At 40.5% G+C, this 15,066-nt stretch overlaps 1 protein-coding gene across 2 annotated transcripts in view; it reads right to left on the bottom strand.

Annotated features, from left to right (window-relative positions):
• Nucleotides 1-15,066, bottom strand: part of GRIA3 (glutamate ionotropic receptor AMPA type subunit 3) — a gene marked incomplete at both ends in the record, with an annotated part of 145,998 nt that overhangs the window by 66,565 nt on the left and 64,367 nt on the right. For both annotated transcript variants that reach the window (XM_080624695.1, XM_080624694.1), the window contains one exon: nt 13,597-13,784. In XM_080624695.1, coding sequence (XP_080480821.1) covers nt 13,597-13,784 — 188 coding nt within the window. The remainder of the gene's footprint in view (nt 1-13,596; nt 13,785-15,066) is intronic.

Here is a 15,066-nt window from a genome sequence, read left to right as displayed (position 1 = left end):
CTCATAAAAGGGAAAGACAATTTTTCTTTCATGGAAGGAGAAAATCACAGAACAGGAGAAGTTGGCAGGGGACTCTAGAGATTGTCTATCGCAATTCCCTAGCTCAAAGCATGGACAGCTAAAGCAGGCTGCTCAGGACCGTGTCCACTCAGGTTTTGAATATCCCCAAAGACAGAGATTCCACAAGCTCTCTGGGGAGCCTGTTTCAGTGTCTGACCACCCTCACAGCAAAAATGATGTTCCTTACGGGTAAACAGAATTTCTTGCATTTCAGTCTGTGCTTTCACCTTGTCTTGTCACTGGCCACCACTGAGACTGACACTCAGTGAGGCTCTCTGAGAGGAGTCTGGCTCCATCTTTTTCATTCCTTCCCATCAGATATATGCAGACATTACTGATACTTCCCATGAGCTTTCTCCGTTCCAGGCTATGCAACCCAAGTTCTCTCAGTCTTTCCTTGTATGTCAGATGCTCCAGTCCCTCAGTTGTCATGGGGGCCCTTCACTGGACTTGCTCCCGGATGCCTACGTCTTTCCTATATCAGTGAGCCCAGAACTTTACACAGCGCTTCAGATGCAGCCTCACCAGTGCTGAGTAGAGGGGAAGAATCACCTCTATTGACCTGCTGAGCACATTAATCTATGCAGCCCAGGATGCTGTTGGCCTTCTTCCTGTGAGAGTGCAGTGCTGGCTTGTGCTCAATTTGTATGCCAGGACCCCAAGTTCCTGCTCTGCAGAGCTGCTTTACAGCCAGGAAGCCTCTATCCACTCTGTACTGGTTATTCTAAAGTACAGGGCTTTGCATTTCCCTTTGTTGAACTTCATGAGGTTCCTCTCTGTCCACTTCACCAACCTGCAAAAGTATTGCAGCACAAGCACCTGGTGTATGAAACGCTCCTCCTAATTTGGTATCTGCAAACTTGCTGAGAGTGCACTCTATCCCATAACCTTCAGATCATTAATAGAGAGGTTAAACAGTATTAGCCCAGCACCCTTAGGGTACTCCAAATAGTAACTAGCCTCCAGCTGGCCTTTGTGCTGCTGATCGCAACCCTCTAAGCCCGGCAGTTCAGTCAGTTTTAAATCCAACTTACTGCTTGTGTGGCCTTTGATTCTAAAGAGTCATTGGAAAACACAAGCTAAGTGGATATGCTTGCACTTCCACCTAGGGAAGTAGCTATCATGATTTTGGCAGCAGTGAAAAGAAAGCTACCATGTCCATTTAATACTTGTGAAGCTTATCTTCCCTTCATTTGAATCCATTGCCATCTGGTCTGTTTAGTCTGTTTAATCAGTTATTTATCATCCTTTATTTACAAATGAAAAAAGAAGGAAAAAGAGATCATAAAAGTACAGACTACCACCTCTGCAGCTCAAAACCCTGACATTATGAGTCCATTAGATCTTTCCATAATATAAAATACTGATGCTGACAGACAGTATTGCCACAAAGAAGAGCTAAAGATTTTTACTGTGCTTTTCATACCTGACAAGTGGCAGAAGTATGCCACTTAAATGAAATGACAGGCAAAGATCTGACCTGCTGTAATGTGTCTTTCCATTTCAACCATACCTGGGAACAATAAGGCAGTTTAACTCTAGAACTCTTCTTTCATACATTTTAAAAAGACAGCAAAAAAAAAAAGATTTTCTGTAAGCGCAGAGTAAAAAAGGATTTTGTTATATTTGTCAAGGTTATTCATGCATTAATTTGGGTTCCAGTTTTGGAAAAAGCCCACATTAACTTAAAGAATTTCTACTCATTTTTAAGTATACGTGTATGTTTCTGAGCACTGTTTTTATGACTTGCTATACAACTATGACACCTTTACCTTCAGTGTCCTAAGTGTGTGAATGCCAGAAGTGACGGCATGACTTTTTCTTTCAGGAGCAGACAAGTAAAACAGACAACTGGACTCAGGCCTAAAGAAATTTCAACAGCATTGTCAGGATCAGCTGTCAGTGTGGGTTACACTATGTGGGAACAGCATGCACATCAAGGACAGCAACAACTGTCTGGCAAACCTGAACTGTTGTGGAGCACACTGTCTTTTCTCCTGGGTATCAGGTCAGGTATTTTATAGATTCTATCCCTATTGATATCCTTTCTGTTCTAAGGATGGAGTTACTTAAAGCTTATCTCAGATCTGAGCAGCTCCTACCTGATATTGGGTTGAATGATTGAAAAGTTGCACCCTGTGATGCAACATGCTATTGGACCAGTGGTACCAGCTAATACGGTGTTCAGGGCACACTTCAGAAGGCAGAAGAACAGAGCATTAGGGTGACAATCCAATCAGTTCAATAAAAGCTAAAGTCAAGGCCCAAAAAGTTGTTTTCAGTATGTCAGCAAGGATGTCTACCTTATCTTGAGTGGCATCTGCAATGTACTACATCCCACCTCTGTTTCTACCACTCAACAGAAGGAGAAATTGAAGCAGCTCTTCAGCTAGAAAGCAGCATCCTCTCCCTGGCCTCCCTCCTATTCCTGTAGACCTTTGTTGCAGTGGGGGAGCTGCCCATGGGGCTTGCAGCCACCACACTTCAGTTCTCTGGGGTCAGTGCGCTGCCAACGGCAATGTTCCAAAGGCAACAACCTTCCACAGTGTTACCATGTGAGCAAAGGTGTAATGGCATTTTGACAGCCATACATAATCACTCCTCACTAGGTTTACTTTGCACAGGTCACCCCTTGTCATGTAAATTTTCCAAATAGGGAGGATAAATAGGGGGAGAACAGTAACTAAAAGCTCTCCTGAAATGTGAATAGGATTTTCCTCTTCTAACCAGATGCCACAGTAAAAATAAGATACCTTGTAACCACAGCAGATCCATTTTAGGGTAAGTTTGCAGAGCCCACTCCCCTGTTTTCCAACTCAGACACATGCTCCTCCAGAAAGAGAGTTCCCTTTGAGGATTATAAACACAAGACAAGGCTCAATCTTTCCTCAGTGAAATTTATAAAATGTAGCTTTTTTGGTGTCATGATTTTATCTCTTTCTATCACACCAACACCACCAGCACCAACATAGATGGTTCCAAAGGAACTGCAATCCTATGGTGGCAAAAGACATGTCACAGCTAGTGGTGGTCTGCCACAGCCAAATATGTTATACTTTTCCTGCCTTTAATTCCATGGAAAGAAAGCCATTTCCACATTCAGCAGAAGCAGCTTCCCTCATACAAAGGGTAAAACCCTCATGATTGTAATTGCAGTGCAAACCCAGGGAAGGCAATTTATTTCTTCACTTAGTATTAATGGGATGGGAATCTGGTCACCAGAGATTGTGATGCTGTAAAATATGCAGTAAACAATGATTTCATTTATATGAAAGATGAGTAGTATATTACATTTGAGTTAAATATTAAATGAAGAATGTATTAAATACTAAGATGCAGACTCCACACACGTACTATTCATTGTTGGTAAAAACAACTGCATACATAGTTGAGATTAATTCACCCACCATTTCAGAGGTCTCACGTCCTTTAGGGAATGTCAGAAATCCAGACACAGTTTCGATTGCTGCATTTTGTATTTTTGTGCATTATATATACCGAAGAATTTTACTTCCATGCCACCTTATATATTTATGACTACATCTCATAACTAAAATCCTACTTTCCTCTACAGCACAATATCAAGATAATTTGTTTAGAATTATAAAACATTCTTCAGACAGCTTTGACTTTTCCTCAATGTATCTCTCTTAGAGAACAGGAATCTCCTTGAAGGAGACAAAAAAATGCATGGTGGAAGCAGGGACCTGAGCTGCCTCTGGAGCATATTGTTAAAGTTCTTTCCTCTCTGTCCGCTTCTTGTACCCTTCTCTCCTTTGCCCCTCTCCTTTATGCCAGTCACATCAATAGTGAAATTTTACTTTTAGGCCATCTCCACATAGATGATGGTTATGCAGGTTAGTCCTTGGAGGGTAATCAAATGCAACGTCTGAAAGCTGCATTGTACCTCGTTCTCTCTCCATATGGCTAAACTTTCTTTTCCCATAACTAATGTGACATTTGCAGATTGAAGACTGTGAAGTGGAATACACATTTAATGTGTGCATGAAAGGTTACTTTAGAAATTACTTTAAAAAAAAAATTACAAGCTGCAACATAGGTCCTGAGGGCATGACACTTCCTCCTAATTTCCTTCAGAGTGATGACAAAGTTTTTCTGTGTCCTGAAACTATTTTCCTAAATTCTTTTCCCTTGCTGTGACTTAGCAATACTGTCAGATTAGCTAATCTGTTGGCACAGTTATTGTTAAAGGACATATTCTGCTGCAAAACATCAGACCCTAGAGAACACTGAGATGAAGAGCTTTATGATCCCTTTTAACTGACTTTCCTAATCACAATTATTTACTCTTTAAGCCAAACACAGTTCACTAAATAAACTTTATATCAAAATCTCTTCTTTGTTTAGACAGATGAGAACAGAGTTATATGACTCAGGACTGCACTTCTCTTCACAAGTCATGTCCTTCAATACAAAGACCTTCAAGTGAAAATCAATCAAAACTTATGCTACCCTTCATCACTTGAAGCTATTTCACTAAAAACACAATCAGATATGGCGGGTTTTTACAATCACAGCAAATTCTTTGTAGCATATGAAAGGGATACCCAAAATTGCCAAGACTTTGCCCCTTATGTTGCCAAGATATTCTCAAGAGAAGATACCTGTTCCCATAGAGCTTCCTTGAAGAGATGTGTTGTAGATATTTTTAACTAGTGAATACTTCAGCTTCTTGAGTGAGATTAATAAAGTAACAATCCAGTGGTGTTCTGGAGGAATTTTTGCAGTTGTATTTACAGGAAGTAAATGACTTCATTAAATGTATTACTATGTAGTGGTGATTTCACACATAAGGCATTTTAGGCAGAAGATTATATTTTAATTGTCTACACAGCTCTAGTATATTCTTCGAGAACTTCCTCCCTTGAAAAATATTCATAATGGAGTGATTTTACATCCAAGGCTATTTCAAGAGGTTCCAGTACTTTGTCAAGCCTCTGTGAAATCTTTTAAGTTCAAAACTCACCTGAAATTTCATACAGAGACTTCAGATCTCACAGAAACAACCAGAAAAACCAAATGTGTACAGGAAATTTCGAATCACAGTAAGCTTTCTGTGTTGAGTACCAGAATTGCTTTAATTCAACACTGACAAACCACACTACAGTACTCTCTTCATTGGTTTCATCTTCTAAATCTACTGGTTCAGTGTTCTGTCTTCCTCCTTCTTTCTTGACTATAACACTTTTCAGGTCAGACACTACCAGAAGGCCAGCAATCACGACATCAAGGGACTTGGGTTATGTTCTCTGATCTGACACAAATTGTTGGTACGGTGTTCAAAAATTACTTGGGTTTGAAGCTTTTTGATGCACTGTCATCATCAAAGCTTGAATAACTTCTTTGAAGATAACTGATTTGGTAATTTGGGACTTTGCAACTCCAGTTTCTCCACATGGATCTTCCAAAGAGTGCAGGGACACTGAAATTTGTATTAGCTCATAGAAAAGGTACACAGAGAAAGATCTTCATTGTATTCTGTCTTTCAATGGCTTCTCACAAATTCTATAGTACTTCATCTATTTTGCATCTGATCCCATCAAGGTCCACTCTTGTTCATTAGTCAAGGCCCTCTGGAAATACATCCTCTGCTATGTAAGCCTCAATTTACCACCTTGGAGCAGAGACATGAGGTTTTGCTAACCCAAGAGCAAATAGGTACCATTGCTATCTCTGCCCTGATACTCTAGAGAGCCCAAAAGAACAGGAATTTATGTTAGCTGCTCACGTGGATAAGCTTCTCAGTAACCATCACGTTTTTTCACTGACATGCAACCACCTTTTCAAAAGACACCAGTATTTCTTAGTCAATTCTTCTTAGCTCAGAAACTTGCACCTTGTCAGAGTTGACTGCCTTTCCCTAGCAACATTCATTGTTAAATTTCCTTCAATCTACAATGCATCCAGCTCCTAGCCCATGTAACATGGTCTCATCACACAGCAACATCCTCATTTCCAACTTCATATACGCTCTCTTCACTTATACTGCCTCTTTGTTTCTTGGCAGCTGTGGATGCTCCCATTGTAGACATACAAGTCCCCATCAGGTATAGCAAAATCAGTACTATCAATACTGACTTCCAGACTAGCATCCTTTGCTAAGTTTCACAACAGTTACAGTCACTTTCACACAAACTATTGATAATAGGAATCTTACATTTAATCTTGGTTTTCCAAACCTTCTGCAGCTGGCACATATGCTTCAGCACTGTCATGCAGCTTGAAGTTATATCCACATCACTAACAAGCAGTTCTTTAGTGACCTTTGCATCATTTGCCTGTGACACAGGAGATGGTATTTAACTGTCCCTTTTGGTTTTCAATACCATGAAACTGTACATTGTACATTCCTAAGAGTACACTCATGGAATCACAGACAAACATAAAACATGCTCATTTCTTCTTCTCATATCTCACAGGGTAAATGAAACTCCTTTAGTCTTAGCTGCTCAAAATATAAAAGCATCCACATCCAGTGGGAGAAGAGAGGAAGAAATTAGGTAAACTGAGGCACAGAGTTTTCATTTTAAAAATACAGACATTTTCCATTTTCTCCATATCTCCCATCAGCAGGTCAGAGTAAAATCCCACTATTATTCCCTGGAATTGAACAAGAGTCCTTGGAAACAGAATTCTGCTTATATAAACCATTACTGCACGTCAGGATCACTTCAAACTATTATTTGGATATAACCCAGAAGTGTCGCAGTAATTCAGTCCCAATGCTCACATGAGAATCTTTTGGAAGGGGTTTTGTACTGCAGAGCACTGCCTTCAAGCAGACCAAAAAATACTGAATAGGAGCCATTCTTTTTTTTTTTTTCCTTTTTGAGCGTTTCCTTTCCTTTTTAAGTGCTCTATAAAATTAAGGGGGAAAAAAAAAAAAATCAGTGCAACCTCAGCTAGGAAAATCGAGGTTACTTTTTCTTATATTTTTTTATTATAAATGGAATTTTACTGTGCCTAGAATTACATTCAATTTGCTCTTTTCAATGCTTTAGAGGAGTTTGAAGGGTTTATTCTGCTTCACTATAAACAGCACTCTGCAATATTCCCTGTATAACTTGGTGCATAAACCATGAACTGAAAAAGATTACAAAGAGCTAATTTATTTTTACTAGACTTGGTCTATGCAGCAGGGGAGGCCATTTTACTCATATGAGGTAATAAAGTTACAGCAATATTTTTCTTTTCTGATTCTTTACATGCGTTCTCCCAGGATAGAAGATACTCAGGGTAGTTTTAAGGGTTTATGCATATTGTCAATTATTTTATTCACTACACGTTTTAGAAGAATGAGCTTCCAGTGGTACATACACCGTTATACCTACACATGCATATCCACGGTATAACACAAATTAATTGAGTAACATGGGCTTTTTTTTAAGCCTGGGAGCATTAACTTCCTCTAAAACTGTTATGCTGGTTTCCATCCTACTGGTTCAATACTGTGGGAGGAGTTTGTGTTGAGGTTTAGTTGGTAACTTATAGGACCTAATTTTCATAAATTTAGCCCAAGCTGTCCCTGATACCTTTAATCTGCTCTACAGAGGCCAGAAGAATTGCAACGGAATGAAGGCAGGGGGGTTGGAACAAGATGATCTTGAAGGTCCCTTACAACCTAAATCCTTCTGTGATTCTACAATTCTATTAAGGCGGGATAAGAGATTGTAAAAATGTATAAATGTGTAATTACAAGCAGAGAGTGATTTGGACTGGGGTGGTATTTTGCCATATTATGGCCTGCTCCAAAACCATCTGTAGTCAGAACAAATGCACTGTACCTCTGGATCACATCTAGTGACCTCATATTTAGGTACTTCCCCCTGCAAGGCTGTAGCTGTCAGTTGCTAATGTCTTACTACTGCCCTAGAAAAGCCCAGTGGGGGGTCCCCACTCCAAAACTCTTCCTATTTGAACTGCAGTGTAACAGTGCTCTATGAAATGCACTTGGGAACACCTTGGCGTATGAAGGGCCCTGAAAAGCACCAGTGGTTCTCTTCCTTCCCCGGACCTGTGATTCATACCGCACCAAAGCCATTAATCCTGGTTTAGTCAGCTGTGAAAAAAGACATACGCTCTTGTGCAGTTTTTCTTTTACTGAGTTAGGAATTCTTCCCTTGTAAATGAACTTATGAGATAGCAGAACTATCATGCTGTCTCTGGTGATGTACAACGCCTGTTCGCACAGTGGTATTGTGCTATTACTATTCATTTTGATAGTGTGTTTCCTTCCTCTCCCTGCAGTTGGTTCATCTGAATTGTTGCCAAGATGGTTGCCTTGGAAACTAATTAAGGAAAGCCTTTGGTTAGAAGCACAGTTTCAAGCATTAAACTATTTGAGAGACAGATGCAGAAATTAAGGTAATGTCTGCTAAGATGAAAGGGTTTATCCTTTACATAGAGAAGAAAGAACCACATTAACTGCTAGGACTGTAACAAAGCAACTTCTATACAACACTGATTTTTAAAACCTGGAAGAGATGTGTGTGAGTGAGGGAGTTTAAAATCAGCCACAGGCTTAGAAGAGGTGACAAAGATTCCCAGAGCTGTTAGGGATGGGGAGACAGACAAATACAGTGGGACAAAAGCCTCAAGAGATCACACATTGAGCAAATTCTAGCCAGCTCTCCCTTTCCCTCAAATACTCTAAAAGACTTCTGAATGTTGTCTTTGAAAAACACCAGTACAGCTAATGAAGGACCAAATCCTCTCCCATGGTCCAGGTATGGCATGAGAAGATCAGTGTGTACATTTGCTTCCAAAGTACATCAAATGCGGGAGCAAGAGGCTATCGCAAATGGTGGCCTTCAGGCTCAACTGTTCTCCTGACACTGTCAGCAAGGACAATTAGTGCCAGCTGCAGAAGCAGCTCATACGATGTGGACACAGGGTAAATAACAAGTGGGACCCTCACAGGGCTTTCTAAGGGCAAAGACACACACATAACTTCTGCGCACTGAAAAGATGCAAAGAAGGGCGAACTTCACAGCAAATTGTGCTTTTACAGCTACCATTAACTGAAGTTCAATGCAAATACAATCTCTGTGAGCACAGTGGCATCAATTTAAATATTATCTCCAAGATAATGGTCGACTTTATACTTGCAACAGTTTAAATGAGAAAAGATTTTGGTTCTTTTTGCATTTAATGGCAGTGCAGAGGTTGCCATATAAATACGCCTGTAACTGCATAAAAAGCGTACTACAAATGTTGTGGTAAAAATACAAAAATACTAAAAGCAGATGCATGTGTGTGCATTGGTGTGTGCATTGCAGCTCAGGAATTACCACAGAACATAAAATGAGTAATTACTACTATCACAGAAAAATAAAACCTCTAACGGTGACTTCAGATTCATATACCTCTAGCATAGGAAAACAGAGTTGCTTGGCAGCAGCCTTTCACATACACCAGCTTGCACACTTACGGTGAGACATTTTGTATTAATTATTATTATTGCAGATCAGATGCATTTAAAACCGTGCTGTGATGTCCCCTGAACACTTTCAAGCTTTCTGTGCCATTACCTCAGTCATTCTGCAGGATTACTATTACTCTGTTAAATTCCTGTCATTTGGAACCTGCCTTGCTTTAAGAAGTCTGCGTGAAGGCTTTGGAGAGACATTACTATTTACAAGCTAGAAACTCTCTCCTCAGGTATGTGTGAAATGTGCTATATGTGGGGCAGAACAACCCAAGATGTTACTTTTCTCTGCTTTAGCAATCCATCTCCAGCCCTTTATTAGCTTTACAGCTGATAGGAGCTTTAAGGCAGGTAACCTTTAGGCAGGTAACAGCTGTTACTTTTGACATATGCCTATTTCTTACTTACCTTCTGCTAGCTATGGTCCTGAGGGTGACTGACCTAAGTAATTCCCCTTTCTTTCCTACACGCCTGTACAGACCTGTGAACTGCTGAAACTCTCTGGATGCGAAGGGAACAAGTGACCTTTCATTCTGCTTTAGATCCCGGTTTCAATAATACTCATGGGCACCTAATGAAAAAATGTCCTAAATTTTAAGTTTCTAGTTCACTGGAAACGTACAAATGAACTGTACCAGTTTCTGAGTGACATTATACAACATTTACATATCTGATACTCTCTTGGAGCCTCTGCTCTGCACAGCTCCACACACAGGATAAAATCGGAGTGTGACGTGGCAGTGTCCCTAAGCCCTGGAGAACACAGTAAGGGCACACTGCCCTGTAGGCTGTGCTCCATGCAGGACAGTACCTTCAGAGGACATGGCATCACCGGAGTTCATAAGCAAAGCAGAAGCTGAAGCTAGCCATAAGCTCTGTTCCTCCTTCAAGTGTCTCACTGTGTTTATAGGCAGTTGTATTTTTAATTGCTAAAGAGAACACAGGCAAACCCACACCAGACTGTTCATAATGGAACACATAAACCAGGAAGCTTACAGGAAAGCAGTGTTGATTTTTTCACTTACATTTTTCCTTCTTGTTGCTTTTACTGACTATTGGTCAACCAAATACTGCAGTTTTGCATTTATTCTTATGACACTTCAAATGTGAAAGCTGTTGTGCTGTGAGCTCACTCCTCTGAGATCTGAACAGTTCTGCAGATGGATGCAGCTGTAGCTGCACTGAAAACCTGCAGACCATCTTCCTAATCTCAACATTTTAGACTCAAAGGTCAAGTCATAGTGCTTGCACTGGACAGAGTTCAAACAATCAGATTACCCTTCTTAATGTTATGGATGCTTTACCTGAAGTCTTTGACAGTTTGACTGTCACTGTAAAACTTTGGGGACTGCATTCTCTACTGTAACATTGGTTCTGCTTTGTGAGATGCCTCCTCTCAAAACAGACATTGCCTTGGAGCCTAACCTTTATGACTATGTTTAAAGATACTGTCCTTTTGACAAAAACATACAGACTGGAATAAATCAGGTCTTTTGTGAAGTTTCACCATTCTGATCCTGAATGGAGTTTCTTCTTCCTTATTTTCCCTCAGGAGATTTTCTTCTAAATGGACATAAAGCCACTCTATTCCGAAATACGACTTGTTATCTTGGGAATAAGAAAAACATATTTCTTAAATCAAGAACATGTCTCTAAATACATGGTTGAACAAGCTAAAGCCTACTGTTAGCTCTCAGAAGAAAATGTTCTGTTTATAAGAACAAAATTTTATATCTATCTGTGAAGAAATACTGGAATATTTTAGCATCAAGGGAAAAGAAGTGTGGGGAACTTATGAATTTTGCATGACATAAGTGTTGCTATCTGTATGCTTGAAAGGCCACTAGATGATAAAATTGGCTATAGTCTTGTTGTGCAAAGAGGGATATGGATCCACATGCGCAGTGGTTATAGAACTATAGGGCAAATGAATAAACAGATGGTAACTTACAGAATGGATATTAATCTCTCTGTTTGCCCCTACTCTGCAGCTGAAGAGGCAGGGCCAGAGGTAATTTGGGCAGGGTATACACCTCTAGGGCACAATGTAGGGCTCACTACAAGATTCTCTGGAAGCGAAATGAAACCAGATGTGCCGCTGACTGAAACCTGGCACAAAACAGGCAACCCACACAGCATAGGAGCTGAGGTGTCCTCTCTCCCCTTCCTTACATCTACATACCGGGGGAGACAGCTGGGACAGAACCCTTCCTAGGTATCAGCCAGCCCTGAGAAGAAAAATACTTCATATGACAGGTTTCAGATCCTGGAAACATAGGGACATACAGATGTGCCAGGTGCTAAAGGCATATGGAATACTCAAGGTCACTGACTTGCATATCTGTATGTCACTAGAGGAAGGTACAGAATATTCCAGCAGGATCTGGAGGCTCTGAAAAAAATCCTCAGATGCGTAACTGTCTTTAGATAAGCCTACACTTTTGGAAGAGAGGTACACCCTGACTTGAACTGGTTGAAAAACGCATCGAAGGAAGAGAGCTGCACATACTGACCAGCCTGACACAGGAGAAGAGGTCACTCGTATTTAATCCAAGCACTAACACAAAGCCACAATACGCAGTTTCTGGAGTAAAGAACTGACAAGCTTGCTGAACAGCCTGGCCAAGAGCCCAAAAGTCTGATAGCAAACTCAGCACGTGTGTAGACTGTTTAGTGGTTTACAGTCTGTTTATTTCTGCTATGACTTTTGTTCTTGAATAAGTCCTATTCAAGCTTCTGCAATACAGAGTCACTGGCAAAAATGCTGCTGTTGTCCCTGAGAAAATGAAATGGCAGGGGCCACTCATCCCTACAATAAACCCCCTCTCTGGATGTAGGCATCACTCCCAGAAGGTGATGGGAGGGTTGAACATTTGAAGATATACTCCTGAGGAAGCCAAAAAAAGAGAAAGAAAAGGAAAGGCAGCTGGGCTGAGGCAGCCTATGCCAACCCCCAGTGGGACAGAGTCTCTCTGTCAGTACTCTGCCATAACAGGTAGAGTATCTTGGCTTCCCTTTGCTCACTGTGGAAAAACTCTTCAAAGACACCTGCAGTTGAGCAGTCAGCACGCTGTTAAGATGCTCAGATGCTACCGTCTCTTAGCTGAGCAGATTTTCTAGACTCCACACAAAGCACTGATTTGACTTTCGAAACTGCAATAAAACTGCAATAAAATGCTAGATTTGAAATATGCAAATCCAGAGTTATCTTGCCCCTCAATGGTACGCTATCAGCAAACACAGTTGGCTAGAGAGAAGACAACTCGCCATTCCCTGGAGCAAACTGGTTGGATGGATTTAAGTACCACACATATTTGTGAGGATTTTTTTACCCACTTTGTGAGAAGATAACAAGGTAAGCAGAGGAAAAGGAAGGAAAAGCTGAAAACCGGTTAATTGTTCAGCTATCAGCACGGGGTCCACCATTACTGACCTTCCCTGTAGAAACTTAAGTCATACCAAAGATTACGGCCATTCCTCTGGGGCAAAGCAAACACTTGGAAGGTCATGCAATAGCAAAACAGTCACCCAAACTTACATCTTCCCCAGTAAAAATATTTAGACTCTATCATCCACAATTTAAGCCTATCAACAGCACGGCTGTGCAGAGGGAATGGCTTTACCTACCAAAAAGTGCTAATGAGTCATTTGGACTGCCACCTGAATTTTTCATTACAAATATTTCCATTTGGGAATTCTCTAAGATGATTCAAAACTACTTCACTGGCTTTTTATTTCTGGTTTCATGTTCCCCTTAACAAACTGCACCTGTCTTGCAATTCCGACAAGTAGCCCTGATGTCAGTAATGTTATTCTGGCAGATGAGGTTTTAGGTTCTTAACCTACTTAAAAATAATTCATTATTAACATTTGGGAAGAAATATCACAGAGGCATTTCCTGGTAGGCTACATGTAAGTGCTGCCATCAACTACGAGCATCACTGAGGCATTTTAATTTCATTAGGTAACTGGCCAGTTGTTGAGACTCACATCTCAATGGATATTTAATTAATCTTTAGAAATAGACAGTTCTGGAAACATTAACGTTATCTGTCACAGAGAGATTACAATTTGTAAAAGGCATATACCTGTTCCAAAATGGTGTTGATTCTGTCTACTTCACAGTCAATTAAGTATCTTTTTTCTTGCCGTCTGTCCATCTCCTCTATAATTCTTCTGAACTCTTGAACATCTTTTATGCTTCCTACAGATCTGGCTGTCACTTGCCAGTTGTTTTGTACTGCTGCTTCCATAATCGCCTGAAGAATGGAAAACCCTGCAGGAGGAAGAGACAGTGCAACTGTTTATAAACAGAATAAAATCGGTTTTGAATGTTTGACAAAAGGTTCACAAAAACTTGCATCATCCAAAGGGACACAGACTAGCTAACAGCCTGCAAATGCTTCACTACTTGAGAAAGAAACAGTGGAGGGACCAGTTTCTTCTTTCAGCTATGCCACTGCCAAAGTCACTGACTTCAGCAGAATTGCTTGGCGGTATATTGCTGTGAGGCGTATCAGAATCTGTCCAATATATCATATTATGATCCTCTTAGGGATGTTTATAGTCATGCTGGGGATCGTGCCAGCTGAGAATAGGAGCCTGCAGCCATTACTTGGGCAAAAAACCATCAGCTTGAAGCGCTGGACAGAAGGAGTAATTTGCCCGTGCAGACTGCAGCAATGGGTCATTAACTGGCAGAGATCCAAGCACTGCTCAAGAATGCCAATTAAGTCACTGCACTGGCTATTGAGCCACAAACCACAGGAGAATATTTTACTGATACCAACCTTGATTTCAAAAGATGTTTTTAAATATGGAGTCTAGCAGCATTAAGCACACTTTGAATGCTTTCGTTAAGGTAATACCAACTCATTTAGCAGCCTCAACAGAGGAGAAAAGCCACACAGAATAACCAAAGACTGCACAGTGGGAAATCATAAAAGCAAACAGCTTTTCATTTCTTGTGAACAGCCATGCAGACAGAACTCAAGTCCCTAAGTGAAAGGTGGTGGAACTGAGAACGGTGATTTCAAGTCATGCTAGGTAGGAGTCATCAGACATTGATTTGCATCCCTTTATTATCTGGAAATTTGGTGAATTACCTATTTTGATTCAGGAAATTAGAATTTTTTCATAGTTCTAATTGTTTCAAGTCTGGGTGGATGCCAATCCAAGACAGAGGTTATCTAGTTCAAGCACACACAGTGGTTTCCAGCGGAGTTTCTTTCATCAGAAGCATCAGTGTGCACTGTGCTTCTGTCCATATAATTTATTTGCAAAACTTTCAATCCAATCATTTAGTCATACCGTGGATTTCTTATCCATAGCCAGATTTTAAAAGTGCACAAACACATAAACATACAGGATCAACAATCCTGCTTTTTGATAACTAGACCCTACACTTCTGAAACTGAAAGAAGTTTGAGCTACAGAGGAACAGCATGGTCACTGCTTCAAATTATACCTATAGCTACTCTGAACTTGGATATCATTGTAGAGGTATATGTAACTGAGAACTGTGCCGCACTGTGATCTTCCGTAGCCTGCTGTAAATC

Source organism: Psittacula echo (assembly GCF_963264785.1).
Source record: "Psittacula echo genome assembly, chromosome: 8".
In the NCBI taxonomy this organism is placed as follows: Eukaryota; Metazoa; Chordata; class Aves; order Psittaciformes; family Psittacidae; genus Psittacula; species Psittacula echo.
Note: the sequence above shows the minus strand (reverse complement) of the source record. Positions and strands in the feature narration are given on the sequence as shown.